Source organism: Myotis daubentonii, chromosome X (genome assembly GCF_963259705.1).
Source record: "Myotis daubentonii chromosome X, mMyoDau2.1, whole genome shotgun sequence".
NCBI lineage: Eukaryota > Metazoa > Chordata > Mammalia > Chiroptera > Vespertilionidae > Myotis > Myotis daubentonii.
In genome coordinates this window covers 93,030,653-93,058,239 of record NC_081861.1, presented here as the reverse complement: position 1 = coordinate 93,058,239, position 27,587 = coordinate 93,030,653, and the positions used below count along the sequence as shown (strand labels likewise).

Genomic DNA, 27,587 nt, shown 5'->3' with positions numbered 1-27,587 from the left:
TCTGCCTTGTTCACTAAAGCAAAACCAGTGTTTAGCACAGTGCCCAACACATAATAGAAGCACAATAAATGTTTATGGGATGAATGAATAAATACTTGTTTGCACATATACATAAGCAGACATATATAAATGACAGATACACATAAACACAGATGCATATATTAATTTGCAATATATGCATGTTTATGCACATACGTATACACACACCCAAATCTACAAGTACATGGGTATATGCAGATAGAAAACAAATGTAATAGGTACATAGAGAATATGGGAAGAAAATGCCACAATATTCACAGTCATTATCTCTGTATGGGGAATTTGTTTTTTGTTTTGTTTTTGTTTTTTTTTAATTTTGTTTTATTGCTTAAAATATTACAAAGAGTGGTATATATGTCTTTTTCCCCCCTTTGTTTTTCTTATAATTTATTCTAGCTTTTCAGCAATAAGAATACATTTGTTATAATAAAACGTTGTTAAAATTCAACATAGCTGTCAAATCAAAGTACATCTTATTTTATAACAAATTAAGGAGATTTAAGTAAAGAAAAAAGTTAAAGAAAATAGAAGTAAACGTGTTAGAGCGGGAAGTCATTGAGTACACAGGAAATGAGTTCCTAGCACAGTGCCTGGGATATGATGGGTATTTTAAAAGGCTTTATGAAAGCGTGAGAGGAAGAAAGGAAGGAGAACGAGGTAAAAAGAAGGGAGACAGAGCCCAGCAGATGTAGGATCCATCGATGAAGTTTCTCTCTCATCTACCAGTATCTCTCTATCCCTCTCCCTTCCTCTCTCTCTAAAAAAATCAATAAAAATGTGTGTGTGTGTGTGTGTGTGTGTGTGTGTGTGTGTGTGTTTAAAGGGAGACAGAGAAAGCCAGGGAACAAAAGAACAAGAACGGAACAAAATAAAGAATAAGCATAGCTAGAGAGAAAACATGGGTGAGGAAAAATTCGTTTTTAAACAGGGATTATCTTTCACATTCTTCTAGGTTCCAATTTTATGATCGAAGTTCTCCGTATTTACCAAGCATTTGGTAAATATTTTTAAAGCATTAACCAACAGATAGAACTTACCGGCTCCACAATATTGAACTTCTTGGACTCCTGAACTTCCTGGATTTGATAAACATAATCAAGGGAGGACTCAAAAAAAATGTGCCTCTCCTTGTCCACCTGCAGGTCTGCCTGTGTAAGAAGGGTAGCAAATGTTACAAATCGGCATAGTCATTCATGCAAGTCAGTGCTTATGGGATCAACAGAATGCTAGAGCTAGAGGAGACTTTAGCCACCAAGTAGTGATCTTATTTCTTTGTTTTACAATTAGGGAACATGAAGCCAAGAGATAAAAGGTGATTGACACAAGACTTCTGTTTCTAGTCCTATAAGTAAGAAGCCTGTAAGTTGTCATGTCCATTGTCATTCATGAAAAAAGCTGAACAAGGTAAAAAAATCAACAACTCCTCTTAGATCCAACAGAGTATTGAAATCAGAGAGAACAATATCTCAAAAACTGTATAGACATTTGAATATGGAGAATCAAAGCTGGTCCTGCAGCCTATATCCGATATTTAAGAACTCTTTAGTAGGTCCAAGAAGGTGGCATTTGTGAACAGTGAGCTTGCACTCTCCCAAAAACACATTCAATGTATCCCTATATTTACAGAAATTCTTCCTGAAAGACAACTGAGAGCCTTTTCAATAGATTCTGCACAACAAACAAGAGAGAGAGAGAAAGAGAGAGAGGGGCGGGGGGGAGATAGAGAAGGCTGAGGAACTGCCAGAGCTCTCCAGGAGCTGAGGGAACAGCCCAGGACCAGAGGAACTGGTGCACATCATTGTTTATAGCTCCCAGGCATGTGGATGGCAGATGGAAGCTCCATCCAGGTTCTATGGACAACCTGCAGGTGCTGCAGCACATCCTCAGCCACCACTAATGGAGTTAGATCAAACAGAAGAAGGAGGGCATGATAGCTTGCATCAAAGGAGCTTCTTCACTCAGAGACTGATCCAGCAGATGTGGCAGGGTTATGTTTCGAGTTTATGCTTTACCCATTGGGTTGCACATACATGTGGCGCTCCTCTGCCTGGAAACAATATAGAGGTAGCAAAAGACTGTGGTCCCTGGCTATAGGAATATCCTATCCAGAGGAAGTGCACAGATAGTGGGGTGCTGCTACTCCTAGAAAGAGTATGTGTGCTGGTAAATGCCAGCACACAGGACTGCCCCATCAGAGAAAGTGCAGAGATAGGGGGGCACTGCAGCATGCACATGTGGGGCTACTCTGCCCAAAGAAAACACAGATCTAGTAAAACCTTGCAGATCAATGCAGAGTGAGTTGGGTGCTACCGTACATTTGGGTAGGGTTGCCGAGCAAAGGGAAGGTAAAGAACAAAGTAAGGCTATTTGCACACACAAGGCTGCACCACCAAAAGAAAGGGTGGAGCTAATAAGTGGTTGAAATACAAGAAAGCAATCATGCAGAATAGCCCAGCACAGATAATTAAAACAGGACATGCTGAGCACACACAAGGCAGTCCCTTCTATCATGCAGCCCTCCCCATATCAGAAAGTCAAGAAAGCACACACACACACACCAGGCTAGCCAAATCAGAACCCACTCCTTCAAGCTATGTGAAACAATAGGTATTGCAGGCATCCACCCCAACTACAACCAGCAAGCTAAAAGTATTCAACACACAAACTAACAGGGACCACTATTTCAAGAATGGGAACAGTAACTATTCCAACCAACTAAAATGCACAAACACAGACAGTCAAACAAAATGGGGAGACAGAAGAATATACTCCAAATGAAGGAACAAGAAAAAACTCCAGAGGAAAATCCTAATGAGACACAGTTAAGTAATTTGTCAGATAAAGAATTCAAAGCAAAAGTCACAACCATATTAAATGAACTTGAGCATAGAATAGAAGAACTCAGAGAGCACTTGAATAGAGATAGAAAATGTAATAAAGAACCAATCTGAGATGAAGTATCCAATAATCAAAGTGAAGAATACATTATAAAAAATCAACAGCAGCTTTATTAATACAGAACAGATTAGTGAACTGAAGGCAAAATAGTGGAAATTATCCAATCAGAAACAAATCAGCATACTTGTTCATGCAAGTCAGTGCTTATGGGATCAACAGAATGCTAGAGCTAGAGGAGACTTTAGCCACCCAGTTTTTTAAAAAACTGAGGATGGTACAAGAAATCTGTGAGATACATAACATTCACATTATAGGGATTCCAGAAGGAGGGGAAATAAAGGGACAGAAAAAAATATTTGAAGAAATAATGGCTGAAAACTTTCCTAATCTAGGGAAGGAAACAGATATTAAAGTCCAAGAAGCATAGAGAGTCCCAAACAAGATGGACCCAGAGGGGAAAAAAAAAAAAAACAAAGAAGAAAATAAAAAGAAAAAAGATGAACACAAAGAGACCCACACCAAGATATATTAAAATGAAAACAAAAAAGCTAAGACAGAAAGAATGAAACAAGTTAGATACAAAAGAAATCCTATAACACTAAGCTGATTTCTCAGAAGCAATTTTACAGGCCAGAAGAAAGTGGGGAAAAATATTTAAGTGCTAAAAAAAAAAAAATCTACAATATAGAATACTATATCCAGCAAGGTTATCATTCAGAGTGGAAAGAGAGATAAAGAGTTTACCAGATTACCAAAGACTAAAACAGTTAAGCCCTGGCTGCTGTGGCTAAGTTGGTAGGAACATCATCCCATTTACCAAAACATTCCAGGTTCCATTCCCAGTCAGGGCATATTTCTAGGTTGCAGGTTCAATCCCTGGCAGGGCACATATTGAAGGCAATCAATCAATGTTCTCTCTCATATTTCTCTATCTATCTATCTCTATCTCATTCTGTCCTTCCCTCTCTGTCTTCCCCTTTCTCTCTTCCCCTCTCCCTAAAATCAATAAGCATATCCTCAGGTGAGGATTTTTTTAAATTTTTGTATTGATTAATTTATTACATATGTGTCCTTATCCTGTTACCCCCTATCTCCCCCACACACATGCCCTCACCCCCCTGGTGTCCATGTCCATTGGTTAGGCCTATATGCTTGCATATAAGTCCTTTGGTTGATCTCTCTCCCTTACCCCCACCCTCCCCTACCTTCCCTCTGAGGCCCGACGGTCCAATCGATTCCTCTCCATCTCTGGATCTGTCCTTGTTCATCAGTTTATGTTGTTCATTATATTCCACAAATGAGTGCGATCATGTGGTATTTGTCTCTCCCTAACTGACTTATTTCACTTAGCCTAATGCTCTCCAGTTCCATCCATGCTGCTGCAAATGGTAAGAATACCTTCTTTTTTACCGCAGCATAGTATTCCACTGTGTAGATGTACCAAAGTTTTTTAATTCACTCATCTACTGATGGGCACTTAGGCTGTTTCCAAATCTTAGCTATGGTGAATTGTGCTGCTATGAACATAGGGGTGCATATATCCTTTCTGATTGGTGTTTCTAGTTTCTTGGGATATATTCCTAGAAGTGGGATCACTGGGTCAAATGGAAGTTCCATTTTTAGTTTTCTGAGGAAACTCCATACTGTTCTTTTTGGGGACCAGAGGACATGGCAAAGCCCTGGACTCTACCCTACGTCGATCCTGGAAGGTTTTAAGGTCAAAGCTCAGGAAAGGTTTAAGGCTTACTTAGAGTTTGCAGCAAAGTGGAACTAGACAAGGCTTGACCGAGGCATGGCCTCTGTGGCTAAAAGTGTAGTTAAGCTAGCATAACCTGATTGTCATAGTAACTGTAACCTGATTGTCATAGTAACTGTCAAGTATAGATGAATCTAGACAAAGCTTGCCCAGTCTTGCCCAGCCTGTAACAATCTGTTACTTCCCTATCAGAAGCCAAGCCCTAGCAGTGATCTATGAAGCATGACTAGCCACAGCTTAGCTATAAAACAGTGTGTGTAAAGAATAAAGTTGCTGGTGCCTTGTGCCAGTCCTCCCGACCCCGTCTCATGGTCTCTTGTATTTCATCACACGCCACCTCTACCCGTCGGACCCTCTCCAAGGTGCGCGGGTCACCGCAGTTCTCTACAGTGGCTGCACTAGTTTGCATTCGCTCCAGCAATGCAGGAGGGTTCTTTTTTATCCATATCCCCAGCACTTCTCATTTGTTGATTTGTTGATGATAGCCATTCTAACAAGTGTGATATGGTACTTCATTGTCGTGGATTTGCATCTCTCAGACGATTAGTGACTTTGAGCTTGTTTTCATATGTATGTCCTCTTTCAAAAAGTGTCTATTTAGGTGCCTTGCCCATTTTTTGATTGGGTTGTTTATCTTCCTTTTGTTAAGTTGTATGAGTTCCCTATAAATTTTGGAGGTTAACCCTTATCAGAGATAACAATGACAAATATGTTCTCCCATGCAGTGGGCTTTCTTGTTGTTTTGTTGATGGTTTCTTTTGCTGTGCAGAAGCTTTTTATTTTGATGTAGTCCCATCTGTTTATTTTCTTCTTGGGTTCTATTGTACCAGGAGCTGTATCAGTAAAGATATTGCTAAAACATATGTCTGCTATTTTGCTGCTATGGATTCCTCTAAGATTTTTATGGTTTCCCGTCTTATGTTTAAGTCCTTTATCCATTTTGAGTTTATTTTTGTGTATGGTGTAAGTTGGTGGTCTAGTTCCATTTTTTTACATGAATCTGTCCAATTTCCCCAGCACCATTTATTGAAGAGACTCTCTTGACTCCATTGTATGCTCTTGCCTCCTTTTCAAATATTAATTGAGCATAATGGCTTGGATTGATTTCTGTTTTGTTCCATTGGTGAAACCTAGATAATTTTACTAACCTATGTCACCCCAATAAATTTAATTTAAATAAATGAATAATAGAGGAAACTATATGCAGGATAGTAGGGATATATGGGAATTCTGTGTACTTATCATTCAAGTTTTAAACTTAAATCTGCTCTAAAAATAAAGTTTTTTAATATTAAAAAATGTAACTAAGGATCCCCAGCTCTTTTCTGTTTGAACAAGTACAAAGACTGCATCCTTGCTCATTAGGAAAGTCATCAGGGATGTGTACATACAGCATCACACTGCTAGGACACTCCAGAAACTTCCATTGCAACCATCTCCAAAAGAATAAAGTTTGAACCGTGTCCAGAGTTGCAAACCCACAGGTTTGCTAATTCTGTAGGACAATTCACAGGACTCAACATATAGTAATACACATGCCTAAGATTTATTTTAGTGAAAGCATACAAACAAAACCATCAAAGGAAAAAATACATGGGGTAAAGTTCAGAGTAAACTAGGTGCAAATTTCCAAGTGTTCTCTCTTAGTGTAGTCATACAGGTCAAACTCCATCAAGGGATTATGACAACACATGTGCAATGTTGTCTACCAAGGAAGCTCACTAAAGACTGAGTGTCCTGTCCAGCCGGTATGGTTCAGTGGTTGTGCATTGACCTATGAGTTCATAGGTCACAGTTCGATTCCTAGTCGGGGCACATGCCTGGATTGCAGGCTCGATCCCCAGTAGGGGGCATTCAGGAGGCAGCCGATCAATGATTCTCTCTCATCATTGATGTTTCTATCTCTCTCTCCCTCTCCCCTCCTTTCTGAAATCAATAAAAATATATTTTTTTAAAAAAAGACTGAGTGTCCTAGGTTTTTCTTGGGGGATGCAAAAAGGTACCCTCTACCAAACATGTACCAAATCTCAGACTCCCAGAAGAAAATAAGGTATTCAACATAAACCACATTGTTGGTACAGGCAGTCGAAGCACACTGAATCACTTACATTTAGGGAAACTTATATATCAGTGTAGGGAACTGTTTACCATCCAAGTTCCCAGATACCAGCCAAGAGCAATTCTTGTAAGTAGACCTTTTGAAGCATAGTAGTAGTCTCAGGTCTGTTATGTTAGCTCTTTTGTGCATTGGAATTTTGGCACAGAATAGATGAAAACGGAATAAAATAAAAGTGTGTGAAAGAAAATGGCAGAAGACCCCAGACTAGTACTTCATTCCAGTTTATGAAAAAGAAATAGTTCTTTACTTTCTCAATACTAACTCCATCTAACACTGAGGCTCTTGACTCATGTCAGAGCCAACAGCAAGAGCACCGCACAGCTCTGCTCATCTGACTGGCTCTGAGTGGCTGGGAGTCCATGTATTCTTCTGAATCCTTCCATTCGACTATGCCAGGGCAGGTCCTTCTCAATCCCTGCCCACTGTACTAACTGTTGGGAACTTAGTCCACGCTCCTCCTTTATCCTCTGCTCACTAGACACAGGTGTTCTCGGCAGTGGGGCGGACAGAAAAGCCATGAGAAGTTGTGGGTGTATAAGAATGAGTCTTTATTGCAGAAACCAGTGGCTACATAGCCATCAGACAAGAACAGTCCTCACGGTGAAGTCCATATAGGCAGCCAGCCAGACACTGGCTGGTGAGTACATATCTTTCCCATAAAGCAGCATTAGTCTCTGTACCCACAGCTATTATCTGAGGAGCCACACACTGCCTCTTAGACTCACAGTCTCACATCATAGCGGTATCTGAGTTCTCCAGCTCAGCGGCTTCTCCTGTCTCTCCTGCCCAGCTGTGTCGGGGTCCAGCCCCAGCGGGTCCAGGGGTCCCCAAAGGTGTGGACGGAGTCGGCGAAGAAGGAATGACACAGGGACTTCTCCAGCCAGGTTTGGTCGCCAGGTTCTAGTCAGGTTCTCTTGCCATGTTCTATAGTCAGGTTCAGTCCAGGATCTTTTGCCATGTTCTCTCCAGTGAAGTTCTTCTGTCTCCAGGCTCCGTGTAGGTTCTGTCTTCTGAATTCTCTTCTAAGGTCTGTCTCTTTCTGTCTTGTTACATCTGTATTTATACCAATTGATTCAATCCCATCAATCTCTATTCCAAAGGTTAGGGCGTTTCTTATCTCCATTCCAGGGAGTAAAGATTATGTAGCTTAAGCATGATTGTTCGTAGTTAAAGTGATTAATTACCCGCCCGGCACTTAGTGGAGGGGTTTAATTCCCTCCCTAACTTCAGGGGAAAATCCCTACTTGGGGATTCAACCTTTCTCAGAGAGGTGACCTTGGTTAAAACACAGCACCAAGAAGGTGAGCAAACATATTAAGAACCGTATGCCATATATGCCAGGTCCCTTGAAACAGCAAGGATGGACCGGCTCCCGGCACAGCTGCTCTCTCTAGCAGACTTCTTCACACTCTTCATCCTAGATGCTCTCTCTCCGTACTCCAGCAGACTTCTTCACACTCCAGCCAACTAGCTGGTCAGTGACTTACTTTTACACTATTTAGACAAAGAAGGCTTCATGCCAACAGTGACATCAATCATACTGGCTACTGAAGGGCAGTGTACCATGTGTCCTTGGACCCACTCATGGTATCTTGGCCTGATTAGGATTCCCAGACTCAGAGTCCTTGGATGTTTTGATTAGGCTCATGCCCAGAGTGGCCTTTGGCCATTCTGGTGTATTGATAATAAGGCCTCTGTGCTCCCACAAGCCTTGACTATCCAGGGAGCTGGCATGGTTCCCACAACTCATCACCTTGAAACACCTCACATGGAAGTGATGTATACTCACTAAATCAAGTGTCTGGGATGACCTTCAACTTTGCCACAATGTGTATGACCTTGGAGAGGATGATTTCTAAGAACTTTCACAGCACTTATCTATTACCTTAATCAATTGGGTATCTGTAAATATCTCTATATGGTACTGGATCTTTTATCCCATAGGCCCATTTTTCCACTTAAAAAAGTCTTAATCAATTAAGTCCTTCTTTCCCTTCCCCAGTGTTACTCTTCTGACTCAGACCCTCTCCCCTAGATCATTGCAATGTTTCCTAAATTGATTTTCCTGTTTCCAGTCTCTCCCTGATCTAATTCACTGTATAGCCCCAGCCAGGTTAAGATTCCTAAAATAAAATTCCACTCATATTGCTTGCACAATCAAAGGCCTTCAAATGATCCTTCCAGGTCCAATACAAACTCCTGAGCCTATTACTCCACAATATAGCCTCAACTTGTCTAATCTTAGCTTGTCTTTCATCGCCTTCCAGTAGTAATGCAAATTCTGGTCAAAATGTTTTCCATTCTTTGTGCCATTGCCCTCCACTAGAAGGGTCCATTTCTCCATTTCTATCCATCAAATATTTTACCTATTGTTGAATGAGCACCTTAAATTGGAAAGCAACATTCTTCCACAAAGGCCACTCTCCACATTCAAAGTTTTTTATTCTCTAAATACTTTCCCACCCCTACAAGGACACCACATACACATACATATTATAGTATGGAACAATTCTACCTGTACAAGAGTCATGTGTATTCTTATCCAAATGGTATGCTGCAGAAGGGCATTATTTTCTTTGTAGTCCTGCTGCACTCAGCATGGAACTTGACATGCTTTAGGCACTCACCAAATAGTGACTTCTTTGAACTGAAATCAATGTAAGTCCCATATAAGCTATAGTCCCAGTGCAGAACCAAAAAATAACTAATGTTGGAATACCTCAGAGGGAAAAAATACATCTGTTCCTGACCCACCAAATACAAAACTGCTTTAACTCTATCCTCGTGTGGAATATGGAATCAGAAACTTAGAACTGAAAGGGATTCTGTAGATCAGTGAGTACCAGTCCTCCTTTGACAGATAGGGGAACGCAGACCAAGAAAGAAATATGTTATTCAAAATCATACAGTGAATCAGTGGAGGAGCTGGCTTGAGAACTCAGGACAGCTGGGTCCCAGGCCATGGTTTTAACTGCAAGAAATACTATCATACATGATTCTCGGTTGAGGCAGGGTACGAGGAAAGCATTGCAACAGGAAGCTACCACAAGGTATAGCTGGCAATGGAAGAGGGGACATGTTTTTTTAACATACCTCTTGTAACTGAGATTCTTTCTTTTTGGAAGAGAGATGTAAGTGTCGATCCAACAAAGAATAAAACCTCTCACCATCCTTTTCAAATTTCTTTTTCCGCTCCTAGACATGGAAGAGAAGGCACAGATTAAGATGTCTATAGTTTTAATTCAATTTACTCAGAACTGAGAACACAGGGCACAGTGCCAGGTTTCATGTGGCCAATCTCTCTATTTCCTGGGAAGAAAAAAAATAGCTAGAGTGTATTTGCTTTTGCACTGGTCTTGGTAGTTTTGACTTCCACAAATATAGCCCTCAATGGCTCCAACTAGACAAAGAGTAGTTCCTACCAGTACAGCTAAAGGATATGGGAGCTGCTGCTCAGAGAATGACATTTGAAAATGGGCCTAAATGTTGGGTACTTTTATTCTCTCCAATTTTTTTCTTTTTTTCCCCCACAGTGGCAATATTTATTTACTTTTTTTTTTATTATTGCTTACAGTATTACAAAGGGTATTACATATGTGTCCCTTTTTTCCCCCCGCCCTTGACAATCCCCTGGCCTCCCCTACCCCCCAGTGTCTTATGTCCATTGGTTATGCTTATATGCATGCATACAAGTCCTTTGGTTGATCTCTTACCCCCCTCCCTCCTGCCCCCCAACCCTCCCCAGCCTTCCCGCTGCAGTTTGACAAGCTGTTTGAGGCTGCTCTGCCTCTGTATCTATTATTGTTCAAAAGTTTATAATGGTCTCTATTATCCATGAATGAGTGAGTTCATGTGGTATTTTTCCTTCATTGACTGGCTTATTTCACTTAGCATAATGCTCTCCAGTTCCATCCATGCCGTTGCAAATGGTAAGAGTTCCTTCTTTTTTACAGCAGCATAGTATTCCACCGTGTAGATGTACCACAGTTTTCTAATCCATTCATCTACTGATGGGCACTTAGGCTGTTTCCAGATCCTAGCTATGGCGAATTGTGCTGCTATGAACATATGGGTGCATATATCCTTTCTGATTGGTGTTTCTGGTTTCTTGGGATATATTCCTAGAAGTGGGATCACAGGGTCAAATGGGAGTTCCATTTTTAGGTTTTTGAGGAAACTCCATACTGTCTTCCATAGTGGCTGCACCAGTCTGCATTCCCACCAGCAGTGCACGAGTGTTCCTTTTTCTCCACATCCTCTCCAGCACTTGTCGTTTGTTGATTTGTTAATGATAGCCAATCTGAAAGGTATGAGATGGTACCTCATTGTTGTTTTGATTTGCATCTCTTGGATGATTAGTGACTTTGAGCATGTTTTCATATGTCTGTTGACTTTCTGAATGTCCTCCAATTTTTTTCATAGTCATTAGCTACTCATTCGATTTTTTTAAAAGGAGGAAGAAGGAACACAGTAGTGAACCAAATATGTGCCTTTAGAAGGTTAATCTACAATGTATTCAGACAACATAATAATAAGTAAAACATTTCCAAGGCAATAGGTTCTTTGGTTTTGTTTAAGCATTTCACTGCTGCATATTAAAAGATGATGTTATAGATGATTAAAATATCCTGAAAGGTTTATCTGGAAAGCAAGAGTTGGAAAATTTTATGGGGGAATGGAGGACTCAATTGTCACTCTCCTCAAGTATGAAATTCCATTAAGCTCTCACCCTTTCAGCACAACGGCCTCCAAAAGAACACTAGCCATGCTTGTTTGTCATTGACTAATGCTGACACCCTGAAATCCTGTCAGCAATGTGCTGGAAAATTCAAGTAAAAGGCTTGTGTTGTCTCACAGAAAATCCAAATTCATTGAGCACCTGCAGTGTGCCAGGTACTGGAAGAGGCACAGCAGAGGATACAGATAAAAAGAAAAAAATACCTCAACCCATGGTTTATTTCTAGAGGCCATCTGTTGCTAGGCAGGAAACCAGGACAGAAACGAGTGACCTGACTTGTAAGGAATGTGCTTTTATCAGAGGGACAGAAATAGAGAGGAAGCTAACATTAAGTGAAACCTACATCAGTCCAGGCAGTGTGCTAGGTACTTAAATTCCATGATCTCATTTAGTATTCACAATGCTGAGAAGTAGATATCGTAAAGAAAATTAAGGTTAAAAAAAGGTAAACTAACTTGTCCAAGGTCACATAACATGCAGATCTATCCAATTCATTCAACATAGTCAAATAAAACCCAAATGATTATTAGAGAAATTACACTTAGGTGGCTTATAAGTAATCAGGAAGCCTTGTGAGTAAACCTCAAGTAGGTCTACAGCCAGAGCCCCAACTCAGATACCAAAACACAGGACAGAGATTTTCACACAAAAGATAAGGCAAACTGTCCTTCCAGCTGCTGAATCTACTTAAAGTACCAATTGTTTGAAGAAAACATAGCAGCCAGAAAAATAGCAAAGACTTCTGTGGGTGACTTTCTATTCCACTTCCATTTTTAAAATAAAAACTATGAGATATTAAAAAGAAAAAACTATGAGATATAATTCACCTATAAAATTCAACCCTTGTTTAAGGGGACCATTCAGGACGTTTTAGTATATTTAGAAAGTTGTGCCACCATCACTGCTATCTAATTTCAAAATATTTCCATCACCTCAAAAAGAAAGCCCATACCTATTAGCAGCCATTCCCCACATTCTCCCACTCTCTGTCTCAAGAAACCACAACTGACTTTCTGTCTCCATGGATTTATCTACTACAGACATTTCAGATAACTGGAATCATACAATATGTGAATGTCTTCTTACACTTGGCATAATAGTTTCAAGGTTTACCCATTTATCAGTACTTCATTCCTTTTTATGGCTAAGTAATATTTGATTGTATAGATACACCACATTTTCTTTTTTTTCTATGACGTTTTTTCTTTATTGATTAAGGTATTACATGTGTCATTGCCTCATTGCCCCCCACCCCCCAACTCATGCCCTTGCCCTCCTTTCTTTTCTTTTTAAAATATTTTATTAACATTTTAGAGAGAGAGGGAGAGGAAGGGAGAGAGAGATATGGATGTAAGAGCGAAACTTAAATTGGCTGCCTCCTGCACACCCCATACCAGGGATGGAGCCTGTAACCTGAGCACATGCCCTAACCAAACAGAGAAGAATGCCCAACCAACTGAGCAACATTGGCCAAGGTATGCACCACATTTTCTTTAATATCAATTAAGCATAAATATATACGTTTATTTATGGACTCTCAGTTCTATTCTATTAATCTTTATGTCTATTTTTATGTTGACACCACAGTCTTCATTTCTATAGTTTTGTAGTAAGCTTTAAAATTAAAAATTGTGAGTCTTTTTCAAGATTCCTTTTTCTATTCTAGTGCTTTCTTCATGGATTTTAGGGTCACCCTATCAATTTGAACAAAATGATCAAAAGGGATTTTGCTAGATATTGCACTGAACCTATAAATCAATTTGTGCATACTACCATCTTTACTATATTAAGTCTTCCAATTCATGAATATGGAATGTCTTCCTACTTATCTATGTATTTAGGTTTTTCTTAATTTCTTCCAATAAAATTCAGTGTAAAATCTTGTACTTCTTTTGTTAGATTTATGCTTAAGTACTTTAATATTTTCATACTACTGTGAATAAGATTATTTTCTTAATTTAATTTTCAAATTGTTCATTAAGTGTGTATAGAAATAGTTTCAGGTGTGCAACATAGAGGTTAGACCATCAAATACTTTACAAAGTGGTGTGCCCAATATTTCCAGGACCCACCTGGCATCAAAACTATAACTGAGGAGTAAAATTTATGGTAAAAAAATATATATAGAAATATATTTTATTTTTGTGTAATGATCTTGTATCCTGCAATATTGTATCCTAACTCCTTTATTAGTTCTAATAGTATGTGAGTATGTGGTGTGTGTGTGTGTATTTGTGTGTGTGTGTGTGTGTCTGTGTGTGTGTGTGTGTAGTAGAGCTCAGGAAGTATGTCTCAGCGCTGTGGCTGTTGCAATGGTGTGAGCACACTCCACCATGACATGCTTCCTCGGCACACCAGGAAGTAGCAATGCCCGCCTGAACTAACTCCTAGAGCCACATGCATAATACCCCAGCCTTTCAGCCATTGGTCGCCTATAGCAATGTGTCTCCCTCTGATTGGTCACCTATAGCAACGTGTCTCCCTCTGATTGGTCGCCTATAGCAACGTGTCTCCCTCTGATTGGTCCCCTCATGCTATATATATCCCTGTAGTTCCTCAATAAAACGGATCTGCATCAATGAACCTGGTCCCCGGAGTCGTGCATGCAGACGCCCTAGCGCGTTGGGGCTCCGGCATCCTCGCCCCCGAGGGACCCCCTGCTTCATGTGTGTATTCCTTAATATTTTCTATACAAAAAAACTCAAATAAACATATTTTACTTGTGCCTTTCCAATGTTGGCTAATTACCTAGGATAGAACCTCCAGCATAATGTTGAATGGAAGAGAAAAGAGTACATATCCTTGTATTATTTTTTAACTTAGAAATATTTTAGATCGCTTCTCGGCCTTTTGGCTAAGATCAAGTGTAGTATCTGTTCTTATCAGTTTAATATCTGATACGTCCTCTATCCGAGGACATTATATTAAATGTATTTTTGGAGCAGGGAGATGGAATAGGAGCTTGCTCCGTCCACTCCACGCATCGACCCGGTATTGCAGTACCTCCGGGAACGGTGCACCCCCTCTGGGGAAATAACTCTGGTTCCTAAAGGAAGGTTCAAGCTTTGCCTGCTCCCATCCTGCCTGCGCTCTTGCCGGGGCAGGCGCCATCTTGCTCCGACCTGACCCGGGTTCTCCTTATCTTGAGAGATGAGGCGCTCTTCCCTGAGGTTCGGGTGTCGAGCACTCTTTTTGCCTTGTCCTTAGTTTGCCTCGGACTTGATGGGACGCTCCTGCGCAGGTGCGGGCCAGGGGAGACCCGCTAGGCAAACTTGCCGTCCTCAGGGCCAAGCCCAACCCAGGGGAGGGACCAGGACCCCTGTCCAAATGGCCACAAATACCAGCCGGGACAAGGAGGCGAGGAACAGATGCTTGGGGAAACCAAAGGAGTGAGCAGAAGATGGTTTCTTCACACGCACAGGTCTGAACCTCCCATCATGGCATGGGAATGCCTGCAGGAAGGGTCATGTCAGTGCAGGCTAAGCACATTCCATGTTGTCTCTCATTCATTCATTCATTCATTCGTTCGTTCGTTCAACAGATACCTATCAAATGCCAAGTACGTGCCCAACGCTGTCCTAGCTGCCGAGGGTAGAGCAGCACACAAAATCTCTGCCGTCAGGGTGAGAAGCTTATCTGCTTCTACAAGGTATGCGTATTTGTCAGTGTACCTCTACACCTGTGTGCCTGTGTGTACATGTCTGTATCTGTGTATCTCTGTCTATGCCACGTGACGACCATGGGTGTGCATAATGACTTGACAGCTGGGAGAGAGAGAAAGCCAGGTAAAGAGGGATGTGAAGCAGGAGTGCCCGGGGTGGGGGCGGGGGAGAACCTTCCCAGCGCCACAGGATGGACGTTAGCTCTGTTTTACGGACGGGAGGTGACGTTCCCTAGAGGGCACTTGTAACAGAGAGAGGCCAATACGTGCTTGGCACCTCCACGAGGACCCGGAGCAGGGAGGTGTTGTCATTGTCCCCGCTGTACAGGTTAACAAACCCGAGGGCCCACGCGGTCAACAGACTGCCTGAGTCCCAACTTTGCTCCACATGAGCTGTGTGACCTGAGGCCAATTGCTTAGAAATGTGTGAGTCGCAAATGTAATTTCTAATTTTCTAGTAGCCACATTTAAATATAAAATAAAGAAAAACCCGTGAAAAAAAAAAAGAAATATTTTAGTTTTTCACTATTAAATATGATATTTGCTGTGGCATTTTTTTTTGTATCAGCCATTTATCAGGTGGGGAAACTTCCCTTCTATTACTAGTTTGTATAATATTTTAATAATGAAAAGGTGTTTTTCAAATGTTTTTCTTGTGTCTGACATGTTTATGCACTTCAGTCCTTTAATCTATTAATATGGTGTAATCCATTGATTGACTTTTTTATTTTTTAATATATTTTATTGATTTCAGAGAGGAAGGGAGGAGAGATAGAAACATCAATAATGAGAATCATTGATCAGCTGCCTCCTGCACACCCCTACTGGGGATTGAGCCCACAACCCGGGCATGTGCCCTGACCGGATATTGAACCGTGACCTCCTGGTTCATAGGTTGATGCTCAACCACTGAGCCACACCGGCTGGGCTGATAGAATTATTTAGATGTTAAACCAACAATGCATTCCGGGAATAAAGCTCACTTGGTTAAGTTGTTGAATTTGGTTTGCTAGTTTTTTGCTGACAATTTTTACATCTATATTCTTGAATAATACTGGTCTGCAGTTTTTGTTTCTTGTTATTTTGGGTTTTGCTATCAGGGTAATACTTGCCTCTTAGAATGAGTAGGGAAGTATTTCCTCTACTATTTTTGGAAGATTATGTGAATAATAAGTTATTTAAACCTTTGGTAGAATTCACCATTGGGGCCAGCTGGTCCTGGGCTTATCTATTCAGGAAGGTTTCTGACTGCTAAATGAATGGCTTGATTTGTTATTGGTCTATTTGAATTTTCTATTTCTTCTGAAGTCCACTTGCATTTAATTCCATTAAAGTCAACCACCAGTGGCATCAGTCTACTATTTCTTAGCCATTCCAACATGGATTAAAAAGAACTTCTTTTCCAGGGTCAATTTGAACACAAGTGCCAAATGTACCAGAGGTTCTAATCAAGAGTCACTTTCCATCCTCAGGTCAAAAGGCTGGTGTTGGACTGATAAGGGAAAGAACTGCTATTTGTTGAGAATGCCCATTTATGAAGCAGTATGTGAGGATCTTTAAAAAATTCTTATCAACTCTGAATGCTAGGTTTAACTTTTTCAATTTTTCCGCATTGAAAAATTTTAATATTTTTTAATTTTATTTTTTATTGAATTTAATGGGATGACATTGGTTAATTAAATTATATGGGTTTAAGTTGTTCAATGTTATAATACATCATCTATATATTGTATTGTGTGCTTACCACTCCAAGCCAAGTCTTCTTCTATCACCATTTATCCCCCATTTACACCCTCTACCTCCCCCCCAACCCTCTTTCCTTCTGGTAATCTTATACTATTGTCTTTGTCTATGAAGTTTTATTCATTGCTTAATCCCTTCACCTTTTCACTCAGCCCTACAACCCTGCTCCCCTCTGACAGCTAACAATCTGTTCTCTATCTATGAGTATGTTTCTATTTTGTTAGTTTATTTTGTTCATTAGATTCCACAAATGAGTGAAATCTTATGGTACTTACTTGTCTTTCTATGGCTTATTTAACTTCACATAATGATCTCAGGTCCACCCATGCTGTCACAAAGGGTAAGATTTCCTTCTTTTTTATGGCCAAGAAGTGTCCCATTGTGTAAATGCACCACAGGTACTTTATGCACTCATTTACTGATGGAAACTTGAAATTTGCTGATTCCAAGTTTCTTGACTATTGTAAATAACACTGCAATGAATGTAGGGTTCATACATTTTTTCAATTAGTATTTTGGGTTTCTTCAGATATATTCCCAAAAGTCCAATCACTGGGTCATAAGGCAGTTCCATTTTTAATTTTTTTAGGTAACTCCATATTGCCTTCCACAGTGCCTGCACCAACCTGTATTCCCACCAACAGTGCATGAGGGTTCCCTTTTCCCCACATCCTCACCACACTTCTTGTTTGTTGATTTATTGATGATAGCAATTCTCACACAGGTGAAGTTATATCTCACTGTGGTTTTAACTTGCATTTCTCTGATGCTTAGTGATGTCAAGCATCTCTTCATATGTCTCTTGGCCATCTATATGTCTTCTTTGGAGAAGTGTCTATTCAGGTCTTCTGCCCATTTTTTAATTGGATTGTTTGTTTTCTTGGTGTTGTGTTGTATAAGTTCTTCATAAATTTTAGGTATTAACCGTGTACCATTGGCAAATATGTTCTCCCGTTCAATGGGTTGTCTTTAGATTTTGTTGATGGTTTCTATGCTGTGCAAAAGCTTTTTAGTTTGATGTAATTCCATTTCTTTAGTTTTTCTTTTTCTTTCCCTTGCTCGAGGCATTATACCAGGAAATAAATATTGTTTTTAGAAATGGCCTAGATTTTACTACCCATGTTTTCTTCTGAGATTTTTATAGTTTCAAGTCCAACATTTAAGTCTTTAATCCATTTTGAGTTTATTCTTCTATATGATGTAAGAAATTGGTTTAGTTTCATTTTTTTTTTGCACATGTCTACCTAATTTTTCCAACACCATTTGTTAAATAGACTATCTTTTACTCATTATATGGTCTTGCCTCCTTTGTCAAATATTAATTGATCATCAAGGCATGGGTTTATTTCTGGGTTCTCTCCATTAATCTATATGTCTGTTTTTATGCCATTATCATGCTGTTTTGATTACTATGGCCTTGAAGTATAGTTTGATGTCAGTTAGCATGCTTCCTCTAACTTTTTTCTTCTTTTTCAAGATTGCTGTGGTTCCATATAAATTTTTGGAATATTTGTTCTAGGTCTGTGAAATACAGCATCATCTTGATAGAAATTGTGTTGAATCTATAGATTGTTTTGGATAGTATGGACGTTTTAATTATGATAATTTTTCCTATACATGAACACGGTATATGCTTCCACTCATTTGTATATTCTTCAGTTTATTTAGTCAGTGTTTTATAATTTTTGAGTACATGTCTTTTACATCCTTAGTTAAATTTATTCCTTGGTATTTTTTAAGCAATTGTAAATGGGATTGTTTTCTTAAGTTTCCCTTTCTGATAGTTCATTATTGGCATATAAAAATGCGATTGATGGATATTTATTTTGTATCCTGCTACTTTACTGAATTGTTTATTAGTTCTAGTAGTTTTCTGATAGAATGTTAGGGTTTTCTCTATACAGTATCATGTTATCCTCAAATGATGTGAAGGTGGGGTTAGAAGGACTGAGTATGGTGGGGCTAATGCATTCCCCCTGGCTAATGGCACACAAAGGTCATGCTCCATCCAATAAAGATGGTGTCTGAGATGTGGGAGAATGTCTCAGCACAGGGAGTCTAGTTCACTCTGCTCTCTCTCTGCCAGAGCCTAGGATGAAAAGCTGTGAACAAAATTTTGTGCATTGGCCCTTTAAGAGGGTACCTGTATCTCTAGTGGACTCCTGTCTCTCTCTGATGGACTGAACCCCTGTGGCTTTTCACAGCCAGCTGTTATATGGGCAACTCTTTCCAGCTCAGGTGCTTTGGGCTAGAACAATCACAGATGTGGCTTCTTCTATAAATCCTTGTCTATAAGACTTCTTTCAGCTAGTATTCACGTTGGATATTCATGATGATTGTTCTGTAATTTAGTTGTGATTCCAGTTTGGTCCTGGGAGGAGGTGAGTGTAGCTTCCACCTACTGTACTGTACAGTCACTGAAGAGAGGAAATACAGACTGGAAACATGATTGCAGCATAACATTCATAATGCTCAAATGATCATTTAAGTAGCATCCAAAGTTAAAGATTTTTATTAAAATTTTTCTTTTGCAAATAATCACATAGTTCTACATAATAGTTTAGGACAAACAGCAATCCCCAGGCCCTTTTCTCCTATTTCCCCTTCCAAAGAAGCAACGACTTATATCATTTTAAGCCAATTATTCTAGTATTTCCTTCCATATTTCTAATATCTCAAAATAAATATTACTATTAATTTTTAAGTTTTATGCATTACCTATTAACTTTACAATAAAGATGAGCATTTAGCTCTCTTCTCACTGTCCCATTACCACCACCTTTGCCCCCCAACCTAAGCACACTTCCTCATACTCCCAATATACTTGTAAGTTTATTTATTCATATTTAGTATTTACATTATCATGGATATCTAAATATTATTTATAACTGATACATATGAAATGTGATTAATCTTACTTTCCAAACAAGTTTTATATTCCCTAAAGTTACTAATTGCCTTCTTTGTTTTGCTTTGGTTTCTAATTTTCAAGACACTTAACACTAAATCCCTAACTCTCCTCTAGTTCTCTAAATATCCTCATTCATGTCATTTCATTTTAAAGTAGTATCACCTGGAAAATTCTGGTAGCTCTAATCTGAACTTGTTGCCTTCTATGCATACTGCCAGGTTGTATTTTGGGGACCTTCTTCTACCTTCATCCTAAGGAATTATCTTTGCTTCTTTCCTATGTTGGAATTCTCTTGCCCAATATTTCCTGGTCTTATTTTTCTGGCTTTGCTCACTTATTATGATGAAGCCCATTTATATGAAGCTCCCTGAAAAAGGGTATAGATGTCAGTTTTTGAGATGTTGCAAATCTACACATTTCTTTATGCTAAATAGGCAGGAATCTTGGTTCCAATGATTCTGAAATTTCCTAATGAGGTCCTTTTTTTAAAAAATAAATAAATTCTTTATTAGTTAAGGTATTACAAACGTGTCCTCACCCCCCTCCCCCTCCATTAAACCGCCATCCTCCCCTCCCCACCACTCATGCTCTCATCCCCCTGTTGTCCATGTCCATTGGTTTGGCTTATATGCATGCATACAAGTCCTTTGGTTGATCTCTTCCCCTTGCTCCCTCCCTCCCCTACTTTCCCTCTGGGGATTAATAGTCTGATCGCTGTTTCTCTGTCTTTGGATCTGTCCCTGTTCATGTTGTTCTCTATATTCCACAAATGAGTGTAATCATGAGGTATTTATCTTTCTCTGACTGGCTTATTTCACTTAGCATAATGCTCTCCAGTTCCATCCATGCTGTTGCAAAAGGCAAGAGTTCCTTCTTTTTTACCTAATGAGGTCCTTAACAATCTATCTTCATCCATATTGGTCCTTTCTGGAAAAAACGCTTCAGTCCTAAATTCAGACTAATTCAGTCTTATATTCAAAGAAAATCCTCTCAGTTATTTCCTGTATAATTTCCTCTTTATCTTTATAAAATTCATTTGTTTGGACCTCCTAGACTAGACTTTTACTTTTCTCTTTTCTCTCTAATCCTCCATCTCTTTCCTTTTTTGACCATTTAAAATATTTTCTTAATTTTATCTTCCAAACCATTTACTAAGTTTTTCATATCTGCTATCACTTCTTTTAATTCCAAGTGTTCTTCTTTGCTCTCTTTTAGAAGCTCCTGTTCTTGCTTCACAGATGCAGTTTCTTTCCATCTATCTGAAAATAGTCAAGTTATATATTTCAAGTCTATCTCTCCTTCTATTTCCTTCCACTGTCTTTGATCTGTTTGTTTTAGTCTCTATCTTTCACGTTCAGGAATTTGCTTGACTATGAGGGACTTCCCTTGACTATTGACAAGTAGAGGAATGGAGAGCTAAATGAAAATTCCAATTGTATATGTGGAAATTGTCAAATTTGGGCTTCATTTGGCTGATCCATTATGATATAGCAAATGACCCTGTATATTCAAGTAACTTTAGAGTAACCTTTGGGTCAAGGTAATCAGGGGTTAGAAAGAGAAACCTAGTCTCAACACCAATCTCTACACTCATGAAGAAGTCCTGGCTAGGGTGGCTCAATTGTTTGGAGCATAGTCCATACATTGAAAGGTCACAGGTTCGATTCCGGGTCAGGGCATATACACAGTTGCAGGTTCAAACCCCAGGTGGCGTGCATGCAGGAGGCAACTGATGGATATTTCTCTCTCACCCTTCTTCTCCTTTACTCTCTCTAATAAAATCAATTAAAAAATAGCCCTGACCGGTTTGGCTCAGTGGATGGAGCGTCATCCTGCAGACTGAAGGGTCCCAGGTTCAATTCCAGTCAAGGGCCTATACCTTGGTTGCAGGCACATACCCAGTAGGGGGTGTGCAGGAGGCAGCTGATCTATGTTTCTCTCTCATCAATGTTTCTAACTCTCTATCCCTCTCCCTTCCTCTCTGTAAAAAAAAAAAAAAAAAAAAAAATCAATAAAATATATATTTTTTTAAAAAGACTTCCAAATGAATATCACTCAAGGAACAAACTAAATAACTTACAGATTGATTTGAAGAAAATTAAAAAACTTTATATTACAGAAACACATCTGAGAGCACTAAATGTCTCAAATTTATTCTGATTTTACTTAGGGTTTTTTTCTATGTCCTTTACTATACAGTTCAATTTTTCTCAATAAAAGTTTTACGTATTCCTGTTAAAATTAACTTCTGCATATTTTATAGTTTTGTTGTTAATATGAATTGTATTTTTACTTACAACATTTCTGAATGGTTATTGCATGTTGAAAATAATACTGATTTTTGTAGATTAGTAATTGCCAATCTGGCTTAATTATTAGTAGGTTTAATAAGTTTGCAGGTACTATTGATTTTTCTAGTTAGATAATCATATTATCTGAAAATAATACAAATTTTATCTTTTTTTCCACATCTTTACACACTTAGTTAATTTTCATCTTTATTGCCCTCCAGTGTTGGGTTGAACAGCAGTAGGTTAATAGCATCCTTGTTTTATTCCTCATCTTAAGAGAAATGTATTTAGTATCTATATTAAGTACAGTGTTTTCTATAGATTTTAATCACATATCCATTATTGAGGTAGGAATGTCCCTTCAATGCTAGATTAAGAGAAGTATGATTTTTCTTCTTTACACTAAAACTGAAGTTAATTGCAACAACTGATTTTTAAGGCTGATATATAAAACTATTGAAAGCAGTTAACTAATACTTTAGCATCTATGTTATAAGTAATGGGATATTTTGCTTTTTTTTCTTAAACCTTTATTTTTTTAGAGCAGTTTTAAGTTCACAGCAAAATTAAGTGGAAGGTAGAGATTTCCCATATACTCCCTGGCCCCACACATTAATAACCTGCCCCAATATCAATATCTCCCACCAGAATATACACTTGCTACAATTGATTAATATACATTTCACACATCCAAATCATTCAAATTCCATACTTCATATTAGGATTCACTCTTGGTGTTTTACATTCTACTGGTTTGAACACATGTACCCATCATTTCAGTATCATAAAGAGTATTTTCACTGCCGAAAGTCTGTATTCCATCTATTCATCCTCTCCCCTACCAAACTCTGATTTTTCATTGTCTCCATAGGTTGTTTGCTTTCATTTACTGTTAACCGTATTATAGATATCCCCCTCTTTGCCCACCTCTACCCAGCCCCTGCCCCACCCAGATCTTCGCCACACTATTGTCTGTGTCAATGGGCTATGCATATATGCATATACTGATATACTAGTATATGTTCTCTGGTTAATCTCTTCCAATCCCCTCCACCTCCTCCCCTCTGAGATCTGTCATTCTGTTCCATGCATCTGGCCCTACTTTGTTCATCAGTTTATTTTGTTCATTAGATACCACATATAACTGAAATAATATATTTGTCTTTCTCTAACTGGCTTATTTTCCTTAGCATAATAATTTCCTGTCCCTTCATGCTGTCTCAAAGGGTAAGATATCCTTTTATTTTACAGCTGCCTAGTATTCCATGGTATAAATATACCACAGCTTTTTTTTATGATGAAAAATATATAACATACAATTTTCCATAGTTTTTTCCATTATAGTTCACATTCAATATTATTCTGTATTAATTACAGGTGCACAACATAGTAGTTAGACAATCATATACCTTACAAAGTGGTTCCCCTAATATTTCAAGTAACCCCCTCTGGCCCATACATAGCTATTACAATATAATATTTTTTTCCTCCATTGACCTCTCTCTGGCCACTCCCACGCCCCAGCACATGCCCTCGCCCCCTAGTGACTGTCCATTGGTAATGCTTATATACATGCATACAACTCCTTTGGTTGATCTCTTACACCTCCTCCCCTGCCTTCTCTCTGAGGTTTGACAGTCAGTTCGATGCTTCTCTGTGTCTGGACCTATTTTTGTTCATCGATTTATGTTGTTCACTATATTCCACAAATGAGTGATATCATGTTGGCTTTCTCCAATTGGCTTATTTCACTTAGCATAATGCTCTCCAGACCCATCCATGCTTATACCACAGCTTTTTTTATCCACTCATCTACTGATGGGCACTTGGGCTATTCTCAGATCTTAGCTGCTGTAAATAATGCTACTATGAACAAAGGAGTGCATATATTTTCTGATAGGATTCCTAGGATATATTTTCAGAAGTGGGATCACTGGGTCAAACAGCAGTTCCATATTCAACTTTTTGAACCCCGTAGTTTTGCCTTTTTTAAAATATTATATAATTGCCCGGCCAGGGTGGCTCGATGGTTGAGCATCGACCCATGAACCAAGAGGTCACTGGTTTGATTCCCCGTCAGGGTATGCCTGAGGTTGTGGGCTTGATCCCCAGTAGGGTCATGCAGGAGGCAGCTGAGCGATGTTTCTCTCTCACTGATGTTTCTCTCTATCCTTCTCCCTTCCCCTTTCTCTAAAATCAGTAAAGACGCATTTTAGTCCTATCCAGTTCCGCAGTGGTTAGAGCATCAGCCTGAGGACTGGAGGGTCATGGGTTCAATTCCATTCAAGGGCACATACCTCAGTTGCAGGCTCAATCCCCAGCCCTAGTTGGGGAGCATGCGGGAGGCAACCAATTGATGTGTCTCTCTCACATCAATGTTTCTCCCTCTCTGTCTCTCCCCCTCCCTTCCACTCTCTCTAAAAATAAATAGGTGGGAGGAATTTTCTCAGGTGAGGATTATTTAAAAAACATATTTAAAACGATTTTTTAAAAATGTTATATAAGAGAAATCATATAGGATGTAGCCCTTTGAGATTGATTTTTTTCACTTAGCAACATCCATTTAAGGTTCTCTGTATCTTTCCATGGCTTTATAGTTCATTTCTTTTTGGATCTGAAAAATATTTCATTGTCTGGATGTACAACAGTTTATGTATTCATTCATCTGCTAAAGAACATCTTGGTTGCTTCCTAGAATCAGCAATTATGAATAAAACCGCTGAAAACATCCATGTTGAGGTTTTTGTGTGGACATAAGTTTTCAAATCCTTTGGGTAAATACCAAGGACTGCAATTGCTGGATCATATGGTAAGAGTATATATATTTTTCTCAGAAACTGCCAAACTGTCTTCCAAAGTGACTGTATCATTTTGCATTCCAATCACCACTGAATGATAGTTCCTGTTGATCTGCATCCTTACCAACATTTGGTGTTGTCGGTGTTCTGGATTATGGCCATTCTAATTAGTGTGTAGTAATATCTCATTGTTAATTTGCCTTTCCCTGATAAAATATGATGTGAAACACCTTTTCATATGCTTATTTCCCATTTGTATATCTTCTCTGTTACATACTTTTGTCTGTTTTTAAGTCCAGTTGTTTGTTTTCTCATTGTTGAGTTTTACTAGTTCTTTGTAAAGTTATAAGTGGAATATTACTTGGCCAAAAAAGAATGAAATCTTACCATTTGCCACAGTATAGAAGAGCACAGAGTATTATGCCAAGTGAAGTAAGTCACTCACAGAACAACTACTACCATATGATTTCACTTATATGTGGAAAATAAAGAAGAAAATAAATGAACAAACAAAATTGAAACACACTGATAAATACAGAGAACAGACTGATGGTTGTCAGAGAGGAGTGGGGTTGGGGGACTGGGTGAAAAAGATGAAGTGATTAAGGAATACAAAATAGTTACAAATAGTGACAGGGATATAGAGTCAATAATATTGTATTATGGTGCCAGATGGGTACTGGAAATATTGGGAGGAACACTTTGTAAACTATATTATTGTTTAAGCATGATGCTGTATACCTAAAAGTAATACAAAATAAATTGAACCTAAACTGTAATTGAAAAATAAAATAAAGAAAGAGTTCTTTGTATATTTCAGATCATAGTCCTTTATCAAATGTGTACTTTGCAAAAATTTTCTCCCAGTCTATGGCTTGTCTTCTCATTCATTTGGCACTGTTTTTCATGGGGCAGAACTTTTTAAAAAATTTTAATGAACTCCACCTGATCAATTATTTTTTCCATGGGTTGCGCCTTTGATATTGTATCTAAAAAGTTATCACTGCCCTGGTTGGTGTTGCTCAATGGTTAGAGTGTTGGCCTGTGCATTGAAGGGTCTTGGGTTCAATTTCTAGTCAAGGGCAGGTACTTACCTGGGTTGCAGGTTCAATCCCTGGCCTTGGTTGGGGCATGTGCCAGAGGCAAAAATAGCCTTGGGTGAGGATTAACCAAAAAAAAGTCATTACCATTCTCAAGATAATGTAGATTTTCTTTTATGTTATCTTCTAAGACTTTCAAGTTTTGTATTTTACATTTAGGTCTATGAAAGGTCTTTATTGCATATGAAATCATTGTTTTTTCATGTCGATGTCCATTTTTTTCCAGCACCATTTGTTGAAAAGACTATCTTTGCCCCATTGTATTGTCATTTGCTCTTTTGTGAAAAATCAGTTGACAATATTTCCTTGGATCTATTTCTGGGCTCTCTACTATGTTACATTGATCTATTTGTCCATTCTTTCTCCAATGCCACACTGCCTGAATTACTGCAGCTTTATGGTAAGTCTTGAAGTTGGGTAGTGTCAGTCTTCCAAGTTTGTCCTTCTAAACCCCCAACATTATGTTGCCTATTCTGTATTTTTTGCCACAAAATAATTCCCTAGGATTTTGATTGGGATTATACTTAATATGTAGATCAAGTAGGAAAGAACTGACATCTTGACATTATTGAGTCTTCCTATCCATGAATATGAAATGTCTCTCCATTTCTTTAGTTTATTTTTAATTTCATTTATCAGAATTCCTCTATGTTCATAAGTAAAAGGGGCTTTTGCTTTATTATAACTTATTTTCCTTATTTCATTTCATAATCAAAATTACAGTACTATAAATCTGATAGATTTTGCTCTTTTCATATATCCTGGGAAAATTGTATATGAATAAAAAGTAATTGCTCCCTTAAATGCTTGGTAGAACTCAGCAGTAGAGCCAACTGGGACCACTTCTATGGGATTGTGAAGGGAAGGGAAGATCACTGACTTCCATTTCAATTTCTTTAGTATGCATTTTTGTCTTCTGCGTATTTTCACCTTGTACCAAATTCTGGCCTTTCAAATTTTTCAAATGTATTAACATAAGCTATTTAAAATTATTTTATCTTCAAAAAGTCTCTATTGTGTCTATAATATTTATTTATTTTATAATCTGTAATTTGTTTACTGCATCTTCTCTTTTTATGACCTGATCTACCAGTGATCTACCTATTTAGTTAATTTTTGATTTTATTAATAATCTCTAACGGTTTTGATTGTTGTTAAAGTTTTCCATTAATTTATTTAAATTATATCCTTAACTCTTACATGTTGAGTCTGTCTCATTATTTTGGGTCTGCTCTCTCATTTCTAAGTTCTTAAATTAAATGCCAACATATTTGTTTTTAATTATTTTTGTTTATTGATCAATATATTTAAAACAATAAACTTCGATTTTTAAAAAAGAAAGAAAACAAAAGTAAACTTCTCTCTATGTACTGCTCAAGTGTGTTCCATAAATGTGGAGGTATATTGACTTTATTATCATTGCATTCTAAAATGTATTTTTAAATATAATTTTATTGATTTCAGAGAGAAAAGAAGAGGGAAAAAGAGATAGAAACATCAATGATGAGAGAGAATCATTGATTGGCTGTCTCC

At 38.5% G+C, this 27,587-nt stretch overlaps 1 protein-coding gene, 2 long non-coding RNA genes and 1 other non-coding gene across 6 annotated transcripts in view; 2 read left to right on the top strand and 2 right to left on the bottom strand.

Moving 5' to 3' along the window:
- The window catches only part of OPHN1 (oligophrenin 1), a 571,284-nt gene that overhangs the window by 315,625 nt on the left and 228,072 nt on the right, over positions 1 to 27,587 (bottom strand). For all 3 annotated transcript variants that reach the window (XM_059679643.1, XM_059679645.1, XM_059679644.1), the window contains exons 6-7: positions 9,906 to 10,007; positions 1,077 to 1,187 (exon numbers count right to left, since the gene is read on the bottom strand). In XM_059679643.1, the coding sequence (XP_059535626.1) occupies positions 1,077 to 1,187; positions 9,906 to 10,007 (213 nt within the window). The remainder of the gene's footprint in view (positions 1 to 1,076; positions 1,188 to 9,905; positions 10,008 to 27,587) is intronic.
- Positions 14,385 to 14,575, top strand: LOC132225455 (U2 spliceosomal RNA). The gene has a single exon (XR_009450951.1). It is a non-coding gene; the product is annotated as a U2 spliceosomal RNA (small nuclear RNA).
- Positions 14,411 to 14,950, bottom strand: LOC132224179 (uncharacterized). The gene is made up of 2 exons (XR_009450615.1): positions 14,823 to 14,950; positions 14,411 to 14,687 (listed from the first exon to the last, which is right to left on the bottom strand). It is a non-coding gene; the product is annotated as an uncharacterized LOC132224179 (long non-coding RNA).
- On the top strand, positions 14,838 to 15,721 carry LOC132224178 (uncharacterized). The gene is made up of 2 exons (XR_009450614.1): positions 14,838 to 14,971; positions 15,092 to 15,721. It is a non-coding gene; the product is annotated as an uncharacterized LOC132224178 (long non-coding RNA).